At 44.3% G+C, this 17,966-nt stretch overlaps 1 protein-coding gene across 2 annotated transcripts in view; it reads left to right on the forward strand.

The window, feature by feature from the left end:
• The window catches only part of LOC102368708 (ovalbumin-like), a 31,103-nt gene extending 13,137 nt beyond the window's left edge, over positions 1–17,966 (forward strand). The window contains exons 1-8 of one of the 2 annotated variants that reach the window (XM_006027236.2): positions 4,398–4,645; positions 6,698–6,882; positions 8,020–8,070; positions 8,754–8,882; positions 13,785–13,902; positions 14,798–14,940; positions 15,751–15,906; positions 17,329–17,966. In XM_006027236.2, coding sequence (XP_006027298.1) covers positions 6,715–6,882; positions 8,020–8,070; positions 8,754–8,882; positions 13,785–13,902; positions 14,798–14,940; positions 15,751–15,906; positions 17,329–17,730 — 1,167 coding nt within the window. In that variant the 5' untranslated portion in view covers positions 4,398–4,645; positions 6,698–6,714 and the 3' untranslated portion in view covers positions 17,731–17,966. Of the gene's footprint in view, positions 1–4,397; positions 4,646–6,697; positions 6,883–8,019; positions 8,071–8,753; positions 8,883–13,784; positions 13,903–14,797; positions 14,941–15,750; positions 15,907–17,328 lie in introns of those variants that run through there. The other variant, XM_006027235.3, reaches the window with a different exon arrangement.

Genomic DNA, 17,966 nt, shown 5'->3' on the forward strand with positions numbered 1-17,966 from the left:
TTCCTGCCTATGCAGGGGGTCGGACTCGATGATCTATTGAGGTCCCTTCCAACCCTAGCATCTACGAATCTATGAGTCAGTAAAAATATGCTGTTTAACCTGAAGTTGAGAAAGAGACAGGCTCATTTCCTGCCACGCAGGCCCCTGGCAGATGTCAAAAAATGGTATGATTGGTATCTGAGGAATGTTATGCCCTATCCCAAAAACCGCATGTCCTGTCACACCATCTGTGCCTCAGGTCCCAACCACATGACTGCAGAGGCCAAACCAGGACTCAGGGCTGTCCCCCAACCTAATCTCATGAATTGTGCAGAGGCAACAGTGTCCTGGACCCCAGGGGTTGTGCTGTGCCTGATCCCAATACCTCAACTGGCTGTTCTGAGCAATGCCAACAATCAGCTGATTGTCAGCATGGGCTTGGGACAGTCCCATGTCTAGGACACATGCCATACATTCAGTTAAAGGCATGCCAACCAGCCACAAAGATGTGACATGTATAAATTTGCACCAGAAATTGCCTGAACATATGGCACATTGCAATTTATATCATGATTAACATATTAATTGTGCCATAAATGTAATATCTGCAAAGCCCGCCCCCACCCCTCACCCACCCACACAATACCCTAATCATTAATGCAAGAATTATCAACATATTTGGGCAGAGTGCCAAAAACACCCGGAACCTTGACTTGTAAGATGTTGGCATGCTAGGGGCAGACAGCGGGGCTGCCACAAGGGGCCCAATCCTTGTTGTGGCAGCACAGCCCTGGTCCCTTCCCCACCATTTGCCATGAGGCACATGTGCCTGTTGCACAGCCCAGATTGCTCACAGCAGGTGACAGGGAGGCTGCAAGCAGCTGCACTAGGGTCCATTGCTAGCAGTAGGTACATGCATGCCTCGAGGCAAAAGGCAGGGAAGGGGCCGGGGCTGCATTGCCATAATAAGGACCAGGCCCTTTGTGGCTCCCCCACTGTCTTCCCTGAGGCACAGATACCAAGCAAAATGCCTTCACATGCCACACTCTGGCACACGTGCCAGGGGTTGCCTTACCCCTGTCATAATGGTTAGAGACTGGCCCAGAAATGTGGGAGACCCATTTTCTGGTCCTTGTTCTGCCCAATTCAGAATAGTCTGAAATGAAAAACTACTCTGACATAAGGCTGAACAGGGGAATTTCCTCCTCAAATGTCACATCACAGGCCAGTGCTCTAACCCAGGGGTGTCAAACATATGGCCTAGTGGCTGGATCTGGCCTGCAGAGCCCCATAATCTGATCCCAGTGCTGCCCTGTTGACCCAAACGCTGAGCTAGATCAGCCCTGTAGGGCTGTGCGAGGCTTTGAACCATGCTTTGGATCTGGAGAAGCTTCGGACACTTTGGCATCCAAAGCAGCATGTCCGGATTGAAGCGCTGGCTTCATTAGGATTTCTGAAGCGGTTCGGGGCTTCTGAACTGCTTCAGAAAAGCTTCGGAGCTGCCTCAGAGATCTGGCCATAGGGTATAATGGGGAATCAATGAAATATCTAGATGTGACGGGCTAGCTGGCAGTGACCTAGCCCAGGGGTTTTGAAAGGACAAAAGAAGATTGGAGGACTTGGGATTCCCTTTCCTCACCAATCTGGTAATGATTTGACCCAGGGGTTTTGAAGGGGTAAAAGATGATTGGAGGACTTGGGATTCCCTTTCCTCACCAATCAGGCCCCAGAGACTCACCCATCATGTCCCCTGATTGGCCCCTTGGGTCACCTGGAGGGGGATAAAAGGGGCAGCACGGCTGACTCAGGGGAGACCAGCAAGGAACTACGAGGAAGGAGCTTCAAAGAGCTGGCAAGAGCTGAGCCAGTGGGGCAGGAGCAGTTGCCCTAGAAGAGCCTGAAGGAGCAGGACCTGCAGGCAGCAGTTGGACCCTCAGCAGCATGGTGTGTGGCTGGTAGGAGAGGCTTCCTGCTGGGCTCCAGGATCCCCTACAAGAGGCTGTGGCCGGCAAGAGAGGCTTCCTGCTTCAGCAAGGATTTGAGCAGCAACCTGAGGGGTTCCCAGCTCAGCTTCCAGCTCCTCCAATCAGAGACCAGGCAGCTCAACATGAGGCCGGGGCTCCAGGAAGGTCAAGACCCCTAGCAGCTTGAAGCAGTACTAGCACTGATCACTGTGTGGCAGTGTTCCCGCCTACCACATGGGAGATCCAAGTTCAAGTCCCAGCTTTAGTGACTTGGGGTGAGTGAGCTAACAAGGAGACATTTCTCTTGCAGTGGAAAGGGGCCATTGTGTTTTCTCCCTTTCCAGGTGGTAGCTTCTGCTTAGAGAATGAAGCCTGCCAAGTTTCAAGAAGATCGATGCAGGGGTTTGGGGGGAACTGCACCCCAAATTCTTGAAAGCAAAACTCATGTCACATCTATGTGTTACACCACAGGGGGGTGAAAACTGCAGGAGTGGTGGCCCCTGCTGAGGCCACAAAGCCTACCAAGTTTCAAGTAGATAAGTGCAGGAGTTTGGGGGGAACTGCACCTCAAGCTGCGGACAAGAAAATATATGACATGGGTGACACTGCGTGTGTTAAGGCGCAGTGGGGTGACAGCTGCAGGGATGGTAGCCCCTGCTGCCGCCACAAGCTGTCAAGGAGATGTGGGGCCCTGCACCCCTAGCTGCTGACAGACAAAACTCATGACATGGGTGCTTGTGCAACTGACTGTGTCTGTCTTGGGGTAGTTGATTGTCTGTATTAATTATTTCCTCTCCTTAGTCTGTGGTTTTGTATGTGTTAATCCTTGCGCGTTAACTCGTTATGTAGTAGCTAGGTACTGTGTACTGAGCTGGTCCCTGAGTGAATCATGATTAATTGGTAACTGGTAACACAGTAGCTTAGCAGCTAGGCCTGCAGTAGTCTGTCGTCCCCCCACCTCCCCCAAGCCCCAAGACAGTCACAGTTGCACAAGCACCCATGTCATGAGTTTTGCTTGTCCACAGCTTGAGGTACAGTTCTCCCCAAACCCCTGCACTTATCTCCTTGAAACTTGGCAGGCTTTGTGGCCTCAGTAGGGGCCACCACCCCTGCAGTTTTCACCCTGCCGCGCCTTAACACACACGGTGTCATCTATGTCACGAGTTTTGCCTGTCAGCAGCTTGAGGTGCAGTTCCCCCCCCAAACTCCCCATCGATCTTCTTAAAACTTGGCAGGTTTCATTCTCTCAGCAGAGGCTACCACCCCTGCATATTTCATCCAAATCAGACAAAAACAACAAAGTTATAGATATTTCATTGATTCCCCATTATACCCTATGGCCGGATCTCCAAGGTGGCTCCAAAGCTTCGAAGCTGCTTCAACCAAATCAAAGTAGGAAACTGATCCGGAGCTCAGGATCAGATCCCTGGTGTCTGAAGTGGCCGGATCCAAAGCCAGATCGAATAGCTGCTTACTCACACAGGCCTACAGCCCTGTGCACAATGCCTGGGACATAGGCTACCTTCAGTGCTCGCTGGGTCTGGGCCTGGGTTTGTGCTGCCCAAGGCAGTTCCTCAGGCTAGGTCCTGGGCCTGTACTGTCCATGATGGTTACTTAGGCCAGGTCCCAGATCTGCACTGCCCTGGCACTTGCTGGGACTGGTCCCAAGTTGTGCCACACAGTGCTTGCTGGGGCTGGTCCAAAACTGGGCCAGGTAGGTGCCATGTTCACTGGATCAGGCATGTGGTTTGGGGGGCTCTGTAGGCCTGATCCAGCCCATGAACCAGCCCCTCATCACCCATCTGCCCCTGAGGGACGGATGAGTTAGACACCTCTGCTGTAACATAACTACAAGGCTACAGGCATAACATTTTCGATCTGGAGATGGACATTTTGATATATCATTTGCAAAAAACACGTGAAACATTTTAGTCTTATTCTAATGTAAAATGGAGATCTTGGAAATCACCTTGGAATGGAATTGCCATCCTGCAGCCAGTCCTGCCTTCTGGGATTTACAGTGTCTTCAAGTACATGATATATGCCAGTCAGGGGATGCCTCCCTTTCTCGTACCTCTCATTCCAGTCTTAGATTCTGGGGTCTCCCACTCTCTTTCTCCTGCATTTCTAGTCTTTCAACCTGTCCTCTAGACCTAATCTTCTTTTAGATCAGCCCACACACATCCTTTTTTTATTATACCTCAGACCCTTTCCTTACACTTTGCTATTCTCAAAAATGGTCTCCATGTCACCTCCCCAAAGCAGCTTTCTCCAAATCATCTTCTGTTTAGCTAAAGAATGTGCTTCCTAAGCTCTTAGTAGTACCATCCCCATTGTTAACACCCTGTATGATTTCCTACAGTCTGGTTTTCAACCTTCTCTGCCCAAATTAACTTGTTGCAGTTGCTTCAGGCTTGTGGCAATAATATTAAAACTCACCCTTCCTCTCCTTTTTTTCCAAAAGAACTGTTTCACATGATTTTCTGCAAGCTTCTTTTCCATAAACCATAATGATAAAATGCTGAAAAAAGCAGATAAAACAACAAGTCTGAGTCTGATCCTACGCAAGGATATCAGTATGCAAAGGGTCAAATTCTGAAAAGAAAGTAATGGGAGTGTCAGAAAGCAGAGAATATATATTTCACAGAGACCAGGAAGTTCCTCAAGATACAGCTGACAGACTGTGATAGTAACTTCATATGGTAAGCATTTCTAAAACTTTAAATTTAAACTTCTGATACGCATTTTGAATGAGACCTGAACCATATTCAGTTAAAAAATTACTTGAATTATTTTGCTTGAGATCATTACAATAAGAACAGTTGAAGTGATGCTGCCAAAGAAGACTTCTGCAGTGCTTACCTTCCTTGCATATATGGCGCATTATTTTATTATTGTATCTTTAACAGGCTATCCTGTTTGACTGTGTATTTACATGAACAAGTTGCCTCATTCTTTTGCATCTAACATCTCAGAAAAAGATGCCGTTTTAAGACAGATTTTCTCCCTATTTAGTTTCTTTCAGCACATTTCTTTTTATTTCCAAAATCAAAGTTAAAGATCTTTGATTATATAGATCCTAGATTCAAGAGAGCAAACATGATACACAATCTTAATTTTCACTGAGCAGATTTATTTCAGTCTTTGAATGTTCATTTATACTTATGTTCCTAGAGTGTGTGGCCATCTGGCCTTGGAATACTGCAACCTAATGTAATTGTTGAAAGTTATGTTCTAATGCCAGGTCTAATTTCAGACTTGGGTGCCCAACAAATCTATATTCAGCCTGTACAGAATGGCAGATTTTCAGAGATGTTGAATACAGCAATTTCCATTAATTTTGTTCCAGGACAAATATTCAGTTCCATTGTGGCTTGAGATACCCTACTATAAACGTTGCCTTTTCCTATGACTACACAGTTAGTACTGGAACTGTGTTGCCCTTGACCACAAACTGCCTGTTGCGACTACAGAGGGAACTGAATGCACATTGGTATTGTTTCAAGCAGCATAGAAACCCTTCTGTGTGAACAGGGAGAATTCCACTTCTCCAAAAGTTCACCCTGCTTGTAGAAATAGATAGGATGAGCTAAGCCATTTGGACACTGCATACACTCGTTGTAGTGTATTATGTGGGGCAATGCTATCTTGTTTCCTTTATTTCCTGTGGTACTAAACAAGAACACTTTTGTTTGCAAATAAGATGCTTTTATTCTGCGGTGGTGTTTTGAGAGCAGTCAAAAAACCATCTACATTAATTCTTTTCCCCTTTGCAAGGGATCCGCAAGATCTTCTTTATAAATTCTGAGATGGCTTGATCTCTCTAAATATTATTTACTGATATAAACAAATGTTATTTGTTATGAAGAAAATATTGTATGTATTTTAAAAAGCAAAGCAAAGGTGGTTATAAAATTTAAACCAAAACCATAAAAATAATCCTGAGAGCAAGATAATGGAAACTGAATAATACTAAATTATATATACATCTGCTATCATATCTTACGTGACCATGCACAAGTCATTTTCCCCACTCTGAGCCTCAGTTTCCCCATGTGTAAAATGGAGGTTAATGATACTGCCTTCTTTAATAAAGACTTTTCCAATCTAAAGAAAAGGGGCATGTTAGTGCTGGGAATTAATAGTCATCATCATAACAATATTCAAAAGCAAATAAAAATCTAAAGGGTCCAAGCTGTATTTATGCATATCATTATGAATCCAGAGCAAATCTAGTAAAATGCATGGTCTTGCTCCAGATTTACACATTTGTAACTAACCAGTATTATTCCCCCATCTTGAAAGCTGGCCTGCCCCTTGCCATAGAAAAGGACACTTCACTCTTAAATTAATTAAATTTCTTAAAACAAAACATTTTTCTAAAAAAAAGAACAAAAAAAGAGGGAGATAAGTCATCAGTTCTTCAGCTTTGAAGTATCTCTGATTCTGTCTTGCTGAAAAGGTAACAAAATTTGTACAGGTGGAAAATAGGTATATGATAAGTAATTGAACTCCAATTGTTGTGAAGCTTTATAGGCACAAAAGCTGTCATCTCATCTACTCAAACTGCAAAAACATCACTGCTATTTACAATAAACACCACTAAATTATGAATATTTAAAAATACACTAAATAAGTATTACCAGTCCCTTAATTTAACAGCAATTCAAAGCACCATTCCATAGAGGCATCTAATTAGTTTGTATTGTATGACGTTATTACATAATTGCACTACTTATGCTTTTTTTTTCTAGACCATACTGATTTCACAATGGGCTCCATCAGTGCAGCAAATGCTGAATTTTGTTTTGACCTATTCCGAGAACTGAAACCTGAACATGTAAATGAAAATATTGTCTACTCCCCACTGAGCATCATAGCAGCCCTGGCCATGGTCTACTTGGGTGCAAGAGGAAATACTGCATTGCAGGTGGAAAAGGTAAATTTAACTTAAATTAGTTGGAACGCCTGACTTGGACTGAAGATCAATAACATAGCAACTGTTTATCCATTGATATCCATATGGATAGGATGACTATTCTAGTTTCGAAATGGGACACCCGACCCTCTAACATGCTCAGCTATCTCTGAGCTCTGATCTCAGCGGGAGTGTGCCAGAGACTAGGAGTGAGGAGAAGAGTGAAACAGTCCAGTTTTTTTCTCAGATGGTCCCATTTTAGGCACCAGAGTCCAGTGTCCCATTGAAAATGGAACAAAAATGTTCACCTGCCTAAAACTGATGGGGCAACCAAAACAGGTGTCCTGAAAACAGAACATATGGTCACTCAGCATATGGGAGAAGTTCATATACCCCAGTGATGAGCCACAGTGACAGTCTGGAACACTACTCAGTGGGTGCGTCTACACGTGCCCCTATGGCACAGTAACAGTTGTTACTGCGACGTGGCAGTGGCGCAGTTATTTTTAGCCACTATGTCAGGGAGTGTGTCACTACAGCGACGTAGCTGAAGTGTTATAGTTTTTGCTCACTAATGCTACGTTGCCGTAGCACATTGTATGGTGACACAGTGTCTCATGTAGACAGGCCCAACTTTTCCTAAACCTGGAGGCCATTCCAAGGTTTTGGTCTTACTTGTTATAGAAATTGGCCAATCATCTAACGAGATAGGTAAAGCATACAAAGAGGTCAGGATCAAATCTATTCTGACTGAGAATAGTCTCTTGGAAAGGATGAAATCTAAGTACAGGATCATAGTCACATATTTTTAAAAAATCATCCATAGAAAATAACTAATATTAAGCTCAGTTGGAACTTCTGAATGTTCTACTACTCAAACTTCAGCACTGCAATAAGATCTCAGAAAGTAAAGAAAGTATCATAAATACATCTAGCTTGACTTTGATTCATGAGAGCATGGGGTCATGCCTCAGGAAACTGGGAATCAGGAAAAGTAGAAGATGGTGGGGGAAATTTGATGGAGTGACACATGAAGAATGAGGAGTCATTAAAATCCTGATTTTACTGACTTAAATGAAAACAGGACCAGATCTTAATCTAAAACTCAGATAAATTATTTTCAGGCACTTAATTTGTAAGTTATATTTTTAACTGCAGGTACTTCATTTTGATGAACTTACAGGACTTGAAGACCCTTCAATAACAGAGGTAAAGAAATCTCATCTTCCTTCTTTTGTTCATCAGAACAAACAGTAGAGCTGGTCTGAATGTGCTTCCAAAAGGTTCAAAATTTCTTGTGTTGAATCAGATTATATGCCCCAAGAAAGAACCACAGCTTTGTTTAAAAGGATAGAGAATCAAGGCAGGTAGTTCAGTGTGGAGAAGTTCAAGAATTAGGAGAGGGACAGAAGTCCTGGGAAGCCCTGGGAAATCAGATAATTTTGTAGCCATTTATGTGCTGGGACAGAGCAGCAAGATGCCAGGGATTGAGGGACTCGTCTGATTGTTAGAGCTAGTGCATGGCCCAAATTAGAGTTGTTGCATATAAGTCTACAATTCTCCAAGAGCAGCATCATAGGAAATAGCCCAGAAATGTCAAATAATGGGAACTAATTTTACTGACAGAAACAGCGCCTTTAGTAATTTAGGTTTTAAAGAGTGATCCATGATATTAAAAATGATGCTCATTAATGAAGAATGTTGGAATATTTGCATTTCAATTATAGTAGTGTGTATTGGGCACTAAAACATTTTTGTACACAAATATCTCAGTAGAATACATTAGTAGTGTAAATCAGCCATGTTACCCATATTTCTTAGATAATTCTCTATCACAAATAATCCAACACACACTTTTTAATCTTATTTTATTTTTGCTGTCAATAACACAGCGTGGCAAACCTAAAGGCATCCATTTTAAGTTTAAAGACCTTCTCTTGGAAATCAATTCACACAGTGCTAATTATACACTCAGGATGGCCAACAGACTGTATGCTGAAAAGACCTATTCAATTCTGCCGGTGAGTTATAGTATAATCTGTCTTTGGTATGATTTCTGGTTGAGCTATGTGGGAACCTACAATCTAGAAGCTCTGCAAAAGATTTGGGATCCATGCGTCATATTTTATTCCACAGTTTTTTGTTTCTTGGTCATAGTCCTGACTATTGCAGGGTCCTGTGGGGTTACCTTGGCAAAAACTTGGTTCAATACATAATAATGGTACAAAAACTAGAACACAATACTCAATAGAGCACATGAATAATTTGACCAAAAACCTGTGACAAAATACAGAATCGCCAAAAACAAAACTTTCTGCATGAAAGGGTGGATATCAACAACTTCCTTTACTTGAAAAAGTTGTTAAAAAAATTTAAAAACTTGAAATTGACAAATATTTCACTTTGATGTCTTTCAAATAAAATATTCAAGTTTTTAAAAATATTTGTATTTCATAGGATCATAGTAAAGTAGGGCTGGAAGGGACATCACAAGGTCATCTAGTATAACACCCAGCTCAAGGCAGGATCATCCTTGACTAAAGGATCCAGTCAAGTGTCTGTCCAACTTGCTCTTGAAATTTCTGGAGAGGGTGATTCTACACCTTTTCTCGGTAACCTGTTCCAGTGCCTGACCCCTCATAGTCAGGAAGTTCCTTCTAGTCTCCAATCTAGATTTCCTCTGCTGTAGTTTGAACCCATTGCTCCTAGCCCTGTCCCCTATGGCCAAAGAAAATAGTTTATTTCCATCCTCTTTATAAATTGCCCATCAGGTACTTGAAGACTGTTATAAAGTCCCCCATCAGTCTTCTCTTCTCCAAACTAAATAACCCTAAGTCTTTCAGCCTTTCCTTGTAAATCATGATTCCCAGAGCTCTACTAATTGTTTCATAGATTTCATAGACATTAGGGCTAGAAGGGACCTTGGAAGATCATCAAGTCCAGCCCCCTGCCCAAGGGGCAGGACGTCAGCTGGGGTCATAGGATCCCAGCAAGATAAGCATCCAAATTTCTCTTGAAGGTGTTCAATGTAGGTGCTTGAACCACCTCCAGTGGCAGGCTATTCCAGAACTTGGGGGCTCGGACAGTGAAGAAATTCTTCCTTATGTCCAGCCTGAAACGGTCTTGCTTGAGTTTATAACCATTAGACCTTGTCATCGCTTGGGGCGCTTTGGTGAACAGCCCTGATAAACTTATAGGTGGTCATCAGATCGCCCCTGAGCCTGCGCTTTTCCAGGCTAAAAAGCCCCATAGCTCTCAGCCTGTCGTCGTAAGTTCTGTTTTCCTGATCTCTGATCATGCGTGTGGCTCTTCTCTGGACTCTCTCAAGCTTCTCCACATCCTTTTTGAATTGTGGAGCCCAAAACTAGATGCAGTACTCCAGCTGCGGCCTCATCAAGGCCGAGTACAATGGGAGAATGATGTCCCGGGATTTGCTTCAGAAGCATCTATGGATGCAAGCCAGCATTTTGCTCACTTTACTAGCCACAGCATCGTATTGAAGGCTCATATTCATCTTGTGGTCAATCACGACCCCCGAGTCCCTTTCATCTGTAGTACTAACCAGCGTAGCATTGCCGAGCCTATAAGCATGCTGCAGGTTTTTCCTCCCAAGCTGGAGAACCTTGCATTTTTCAGTGTTAAACACCATCAGGCTCTTGTCCGCCCATTTCCTGAGCCTGTCAAGGTCAGCCTGGATCACCCTTTTATCCTCAAGTGTGGATGCTTTACCCCAAAATTTGGTATCATCAGCGAACTTGGCCAGTCCGCTTCTGACTCCAGTGTCCACATCATTAATGAAGATGTTGAACAATATAGATCCAAGGACAGAGCCTTGGGGGACCCCACTGGTCACAGGGCACCACGACGATTGACTTCCATCAACCACTGCCCTCTGGGTCCAACCGCGGAGCCAATTCCCCAGCCAGTGGATCGTGGCGGACCCAAGGCCGAAGTTGGACAGTTTTTCCAAGAGGTGATCATGGGATAACAGATCGAAGGCTTTTTTGAAGTCAAGAAATATGACATCAATCTCTTCTCCCTTGTCCAGGTGATAGGTCACCTGGTCGTAAAAGGAAATGAGATTGGTCAAGCAAGACCTACCTGCAGCAAACCCATGCTGGCTATCCCTCAGGATGTTGCCATTGGCCAGTCTGTTAAGAACGGGCTCCTTGATAATCTTTTCCAAGACCTTCCCCGGGATAGAGGTCAGGCTGATGGGCCTGTAGTTTGCTGGATCCACTTTCCTCCCTTTCTTGAAGATAGATACCACATTGGCCTTCTTCCAATCTTCAAGCACTACACCAGAGCACCAGGAGTTCTCGAAGCCCAGCCCCTGGCATGGATCTATGATGCTAGCCAGCTCCCTGAGTACCCTGGCGTGTAGATTGTCAGGACCAGCTGACTTGAAGGTATCCAACCTCTCAAGGTGTTCCTTCATGAGGTCAACATTGATGGAGGGCAAGGAATCTCCTTCACCCAGGCCTCCTTGTCCCGTAATGGGCAGGGGCATCACAACTGAAAGACCAACACAAAGTACCCATTTAATAGGTTGGCTTTTTCCTGAGCATCGGTTGTCAGTTGTCCCATCTGGTTTAGCAGGGGTCCAATGTTGCCCTTGCTTTTCTTCTGGCTCCCCACATATCTAAAAAAGGACTTGTTATTGTCCTTGATACTTGTAGCTAGTTGGAGTTCTGTCGCAGCCTTGGCTTTCCTTGTTCGCTCCCTGCAGGTCCGGACCAGTGCAGAATGTTGTTCGCTGCTGGACTCTTCATTCCATCCACATCTTTCTTGAAGTGGGGGGGCCCAAAACTGAACACAGTACTCCCGATGAGGCCTCACTAGTACTGAATAGAGCAGAAGAATCCCTTCCCTTGATTTGCAAGTGGCACTTGTTATTACAACCCGGTACACTGTTGGCCTTTTTGTAGCAAGCGTACACTGTTGGCTCACATTCAGCTTAGAGTCTACTGCAGGGGTAGGCAAAATATGATCCATGGACGGGATCTGGCCTGCCAGGTGACTGGATCCAGCCCACAGCTGCCTCCACAGTGCTCCACATGGGGCCATGCCCTGTCCGCTTGCACCAGAGCAGCCTGTGTCAGGCTCCAGCTGGTGCCCACTGCCCCTGGGCCCAGGCAGCACACAGCTGCTGCCAGAGCTGTTTCCTGTACAACTGCAGACAGGTACTACTTTGCACCCCACCCTTTGCCTCCAGCAGGCTCCTGCTTTTGATTTTGCCCCTGCCAAGCTGGGCTCCACCTTCCACCAGCTGGAGCAGCCTGCGTCAGGCTCCAGCTGGTGCCCACTGCCCCTGGGCCCAGGCAGCACACAGCTTCTGCCAGGGCTGTTTTCTGTACAACTGCAGACAGGTACTACTTTGCATCCCACCCTTTGCCTCCAGCAGGGTCCTGCTTTTGATCTTGCCCCTGCCACACCACGCTCCACCTTCCACTGGAAGGTGGCTGGGAGCTGAAGCTAGAGCCCCATGTGCATGCTGGGAGTGGCACCAACATGGCGGGGCTGGAGCGAGAGGAGAAGCTGCAGCTGGAGGCAGGGAGTACAGAGCAGCACCCATCTAGCTGTAGCCGCACCAAGAGCAGCCTGCCAGAAGCTGCTCCTGCTCCTTCCCCTGCTGCACAACACCATGCCGTTTCAGGTAGGTGGGCAAGCAGCTTCAGCCAGGTGGCTCCTGCCCCAGCACCAGGGCTCTGGCTTCAGCTTCTAGCTGGCTTCCCAGGAGCTGGAGCCTAAGCCCTGTGTGCTGGGGCAGGAGCAGCTTCCAGCAGGCTGTTGCCAGGGTGGTTGCAGCCAGCCTCTCCTGCCCCTCCTGAACACTGCTCCCCACTGCCCTGGCATAGGGAGTTTTGGTGAGTTGTTGTGTGGGGAGGGGGCTGGGGTGGCAGTGCTGACCTGGCCCGTGACAGCTAATCAAAACTCCCTATGTGGCCCTCAGGCCCAAATAATTGCTCACCCCTGGTCTGCTGTAATCCCCAGGCCCTTCTTTTCAGTACTGCTGCCTAGCCAGTTCTTTCCCCCAATCTGTATTTGTGCATGCAATTATTCTATCTCAGTGCAGGACTTTGTACTTGTCCTTATTGAATCTCATCCAGTTGTTTGCAGACCATTTTTGCAGTCTATCTAGCTCATTCTAGATCCTAGCCCTACCTTCCAAAGTGTCTGCAACACCACCTGACTTTCTGCCATCTACAAATTTGCTAAGCGTGTACATGATCCCATCATTCAAATCACTGGTGCTCAACCTTGTTGCCCTGTGGACTGAATAGGCAATGCCCAGTCCCTCCACAGGCTGGATCCAGCCAGTGAGCTCAATCTGGTGCATGGGAAGGGAGCATGGCCCATCCCCAGTCCAGCCATGTGGGAGAAAAGGGAACGGGGAGCAGCCCTGATCCAGCTGCATGGAGGAAGGGAGTGTGGCCCAGCCCAAGCCCCAACCTGGCCACACAGGGCTTGGGAATTTGGCAGCAGGGGAGGGGTGGCAGTATTAATTGCTGCTGCTCTCCTGCCACCACATTTCCTGACCTGTGGGGAGCCCCACAGCCCGGATGCCATGGCTCTGTGGGACAGATTTGGCCTGCAAACCAGGGATTGAGCCCCCCGATCCAAATCACTAATCAAGATATTAAACAATGCCAGACCTAGGACAAGCCCCTATTGAACCCCACTGGATCCTGCCTCATGATTATTTGAGACAGAATTTGAAATCCTTTCCTGTCTCATCCCATGATATTTATTTTCTGCTCAGCCTTAATAATCAGCTTCTGCAAGATGGGAAGAAAGGATTAGGCAAAATAGCTTCATTTTAAAGCATTAGTGGTTCTCAGATCACACTGTGATTTTAAAGTTGGAATTTGTTTTGATAATCTGATTACCTTGATTGTAGTTTCCCTCTTCCCTCTTTACAGCAATACTTAAAATGTACAAACAAATTGTACCAAGCAGGCCTGGAAAGTGTTGACTTTAAAAATGCTGCAGAAGAATCCAGAAGGATAATTAACTCTTGGGTGGAAAACCAGACAAATGGTAAGGGTACAGCAAGTTTTAGCTGTTTTTTGGTTGTTTGTTTTTTTTAAACCATATTTGACTAAGAACCTGAAGAAACTGAAAACTCAGAAAGAAAAAAAAGTTTATTTTCTACTCAGACCTAGATATCTGTTACATAGTGGTATGAATAACACCTGGGATTCCAACTGATTAAAGAACATACTTTCTAAAGAGTCCTTTTATAGCATTACAGCAAAAAGTTACTAATTTCCCAAGCTCCTGATCCAAATACCAAGGATGTTTGTGTAGAGATGATGAAAGCAAAGACTGTGGCAGGTAGACAGGATGGTAATAGTAATGAAGAGGGGTAAACCAGACAGTTGAAGAATATTAACGATGGGAAAGGATCTGGAGAGAGGTTAAGAAGATACAGGGAAGAAAAGGACAAATTTTGTCTCATATTTGAGATTTTGTAACTTTTTCCCCATTAGCTTCCTCTAAGACAGGGATGTCCGACTTCTAAGTGGCTGGGGGCTGCATGCCGCACCTATAAGGACTGTGTATCAGCATCCTTCCTCCCACCACTGCTGCACTGCATACCCATGCAGGCAGTCCCCCAACCACTACTGCAACAGAGACACACAGTTCTTGGTTAACAGAGGTGTCAAATGACATTCTTCATCAATACAGTATCATAATCATAGTCCGCTTACTCATGAAATAAGTGATGAGATATACAGATGTTATCTTAAATAATGCCTTGAGGTCCTGTAAATCTAATCATTGTCATTTGAAAAAGAGGGGAAAAAAGAGCAGAGAGATTCAGAATCAGTCATTAAAGTGAAACACTATTAACAAAAAATGCTGTATTTCATTTAGTGAACATCAAACTAAGCATATTACAGTCTTCTCCTTGCTGATTTTCCTGCTAAAGGACTGATCAAGGATTTGTTTGGCACGGGCTCTATTGATAACTCCACGGCACTGGTCTTGGTTAATGCCATTTACTTCAAAGGAAAGTGGAATAAAGAATTTGAAGAAGAAAACACTAAAGAAATGCCTTTTAGGATAAACCAGGTATGGAGAGTGAGCATTCCTCTTACTCTTACACGATAGTGAAGTCCCCTGTGGTTCAGTAGTAGAATCCTTGCCTGCTACACAAAAGACCTGGGTTTGATTCCCAGACACTTATACAACTACAGCCATGGAGGCACCAAAGATCTGGACTTAGTCTAGTCCTTGGATTCTGTCTCAGCGCCCTAAAGGGAAGATGGAAGGTCTGGGCAGCCTCCACTTCTCCAAACAGGGTGTGGGGCCTGGGAGAAATCGGCCTGTGTGGGGCCCTGCCCCCTTGGACACAAGGAAGCCAGCAGTGGATTTGGTAGTGAGGGGGGAGTGCTGAGTGGCTGGATGTGCTGGATTCAGCAGGGGGGCAGGCAGTGGCAGAACAGAGTCATCACAGCTGTGCTGCCCAGCTCCCCGGGGCCCCCCAAAGTGCAGGACCCAGGGTGGTCTCTCCAATTGCCAGCCTCCCCCACCACACACACTAGGGATGGCCCTGCCTCCAAAAATTCCTGCCCGGGTATATGCATTGAATGTCTGGGTGGCCCTCATGCATACACCATGATACAGGACGATTGACAGTTGCTAAATGATAGCATAGTAAACTATATAAAAACACCATCTCAATATTGTATAATTTTACTACTGATTTAAACATTCTTATATTCTTCAGTTTGCTATGAACTACTTCCCTAATTTTATTTCTGGACAACATAAACGGCTTGTTCTAGGACAGAGTTAAGTCAGGTTTAAGCACATGAATAAGCCAATACTTTTTAAATCAATGCTTGTAAAGTGTTGTGTTCTCTCACATTCATCTTTCAGCAAGAAACGAAACCTGTGCAGATGATGCATCAGGCTGGCTTCTTTAAAATAGCCTCCATAGGATCAGAGAAGATCCAGATCCTGGAACTTCCTTATGCTAATGAAGAACTGAGCATGATCATATTGCTACCCAATGACATTTCTGACCTAGACCAGGTAAAACTTATTTCAGTTCTAGAAATGGACTCAAGAGAGTCAAGAAGAATATATAACTCTGTTCCTTTCTCAATCCAGCTACTACAAACACCATTTACAGATATAGATACTTGCAATGCATTAGCCATGTCAGAAATACAGTGGCCTTCAGTTGACCAGCAATTGTGTATACAAAGCAATAGGTCTTAGAAGAATCTGTTCTACTGAAAAAAAATGTGATTCAGGAAAAAAAGAGTTCTTAACAGAACAATCATTATCCCTAAGCCTTGGCTTTCAAGGACCTAATTTGCTATGGCACTGTGTACTGACATACACAAGTGGTAGTTGAGAAGCATACATTAGTTTTCCAGTTTTGTTATTATTGTTTTTTTAAGAATCATGTTTCAGGAAGTTGTAGAGGAAGAAGAAACCAGGTAAATGGAAATAAAGAAAAGATAAAGAAATAATTGTGAGGAGGCTGGACAGCAAAGAAACAGTTGGCACCAATACTGCTAAAAAGAGATAGGTAGGCAATACCTGTTAGTGAAAGGAAGTTTGTGTAGAGATGATGAAAGCGAAGACTGGCAGGTGGACAGGGTGGTAATAGTAATGAAGAGGGGTATACCGGACAGTTGAAGAATATTGACGAAGGGAAAGGATCTGCAGAGAGGTTAAGAAGATACAGAGAAGAAAAGGACAAATTTTGTCTCATATTTGAGATTTTGCAACATCATTGGCTAAGGAATGTGCTACAACTGGTAAGCAACTAACTAAACATTTGTACATTCATGCAAAACACCAAGGAATCAAGAGATAAAGGAACTTGAGCTACTGCCATAGAAAGTGACATGCAATATTTGCTGTAGGAGTAATATAAGCATGGAATAGCAATTATAACTCCAACACAAGTACTAAAGGATGTGTGATACTCAGAAAAAATTTTAAAAGTGAAAATTTGGTGAAGTAGCATTATATGACGTTAATGACACGAAGACTAAAGAAAAAGGAAGGGCGCTATTGAGAAAACTTGATCAATTTTGGTTACACTTCACTGTGAAGAAGGATGCTAAGAAAGAATGTACTGGGGTAGTACTGAGAGCGTCTGCTATAGATCTGTGGGATCAGATTTTGAAAAGGAGAGAAATATCTAATGTTATTAGAGATAAATACATTGGGAACTGCATCATTATGGGAGATCCACAGAAAAGCCAGTGTTGGACAACATTACTTTTATGTAGCAGTCTTCTTGTCAGCAGTTTCCTGCAGAAACTTCCAAGCTATCAAACAGTGTAAGTATGCCATATACATAATAATGCAGATCACACTTAGAAGATTTAGTTGAATAGGAGGAAGAGACATAGACCAATTTACTGTTTCTGCACAGTCATGTGGAAAAATGGATTATGACTTCAATATTATGGTTCTACTGTTCCTTTTTTATAGCTTGAAAATACAATCAACTTTGACAAATTAATGGCCTGGACAAGTTCTACCAACGTGAGAAAAAAGAAAGTGGAAGTTTACCTCCCCCGGATGAAGCTTGAGGAACAATATCGTCTTGCACCAGTGTTAAGCTCTTTGGGCATGACTGACCTCTTTACCCAGTCAGCTGATCTCTCTGGCATCTCTACAGGAAGGAACCTGGCAGTGTCAGAAGTCATCCATAAATCATACATGGAGGTTAATGAAGAAGGCACTGAGGCAGCAGCTGCCACTGGAGTAAACATTGTGCTAATGTCTTATGTGTTTCCTATAAAGTTTAAGGCTGACCGCCCTTTCCTCTTCTTTATCCATCACAAAAAAACCAACCTCATTCTCTTCTATGGTAGATTCTCCTCCCCTTAATAAAGCAGGGATTATTCAACAGGTTCTGATCCCAGGGAATCAACAGACTACTAGTCATAATTAAATCACTACCAATTAAAATACAGTATTTTCTTTCTGTTTCTCTGCTGATCACATTAATTGCACTTTGACTGCCCTGTTCTGTCAAGTGTGATGATAAAAATTAAATTCACCAGATTTTGATCTATTACAGTTCTGATCTCCTCAATAAACCACAGAATTTATCTGTATTTTCT

The sequence above is a fragment of the Alligator sinensis genome, unplaced genomic scaffold (genome assembly GCF_000455745.1).
Source record: "Alligator sinensis unplaced genomic scaffold, ASM45574v1 scaffold928_1, whole genome shotgun sequence".
Classification (NCBI taxonomy): domain Eukaryota; kingdom Metazoa; phylum Chordata; order Crocodylia; family Alligatoridae; genus Alligator; species Alligator sinensis.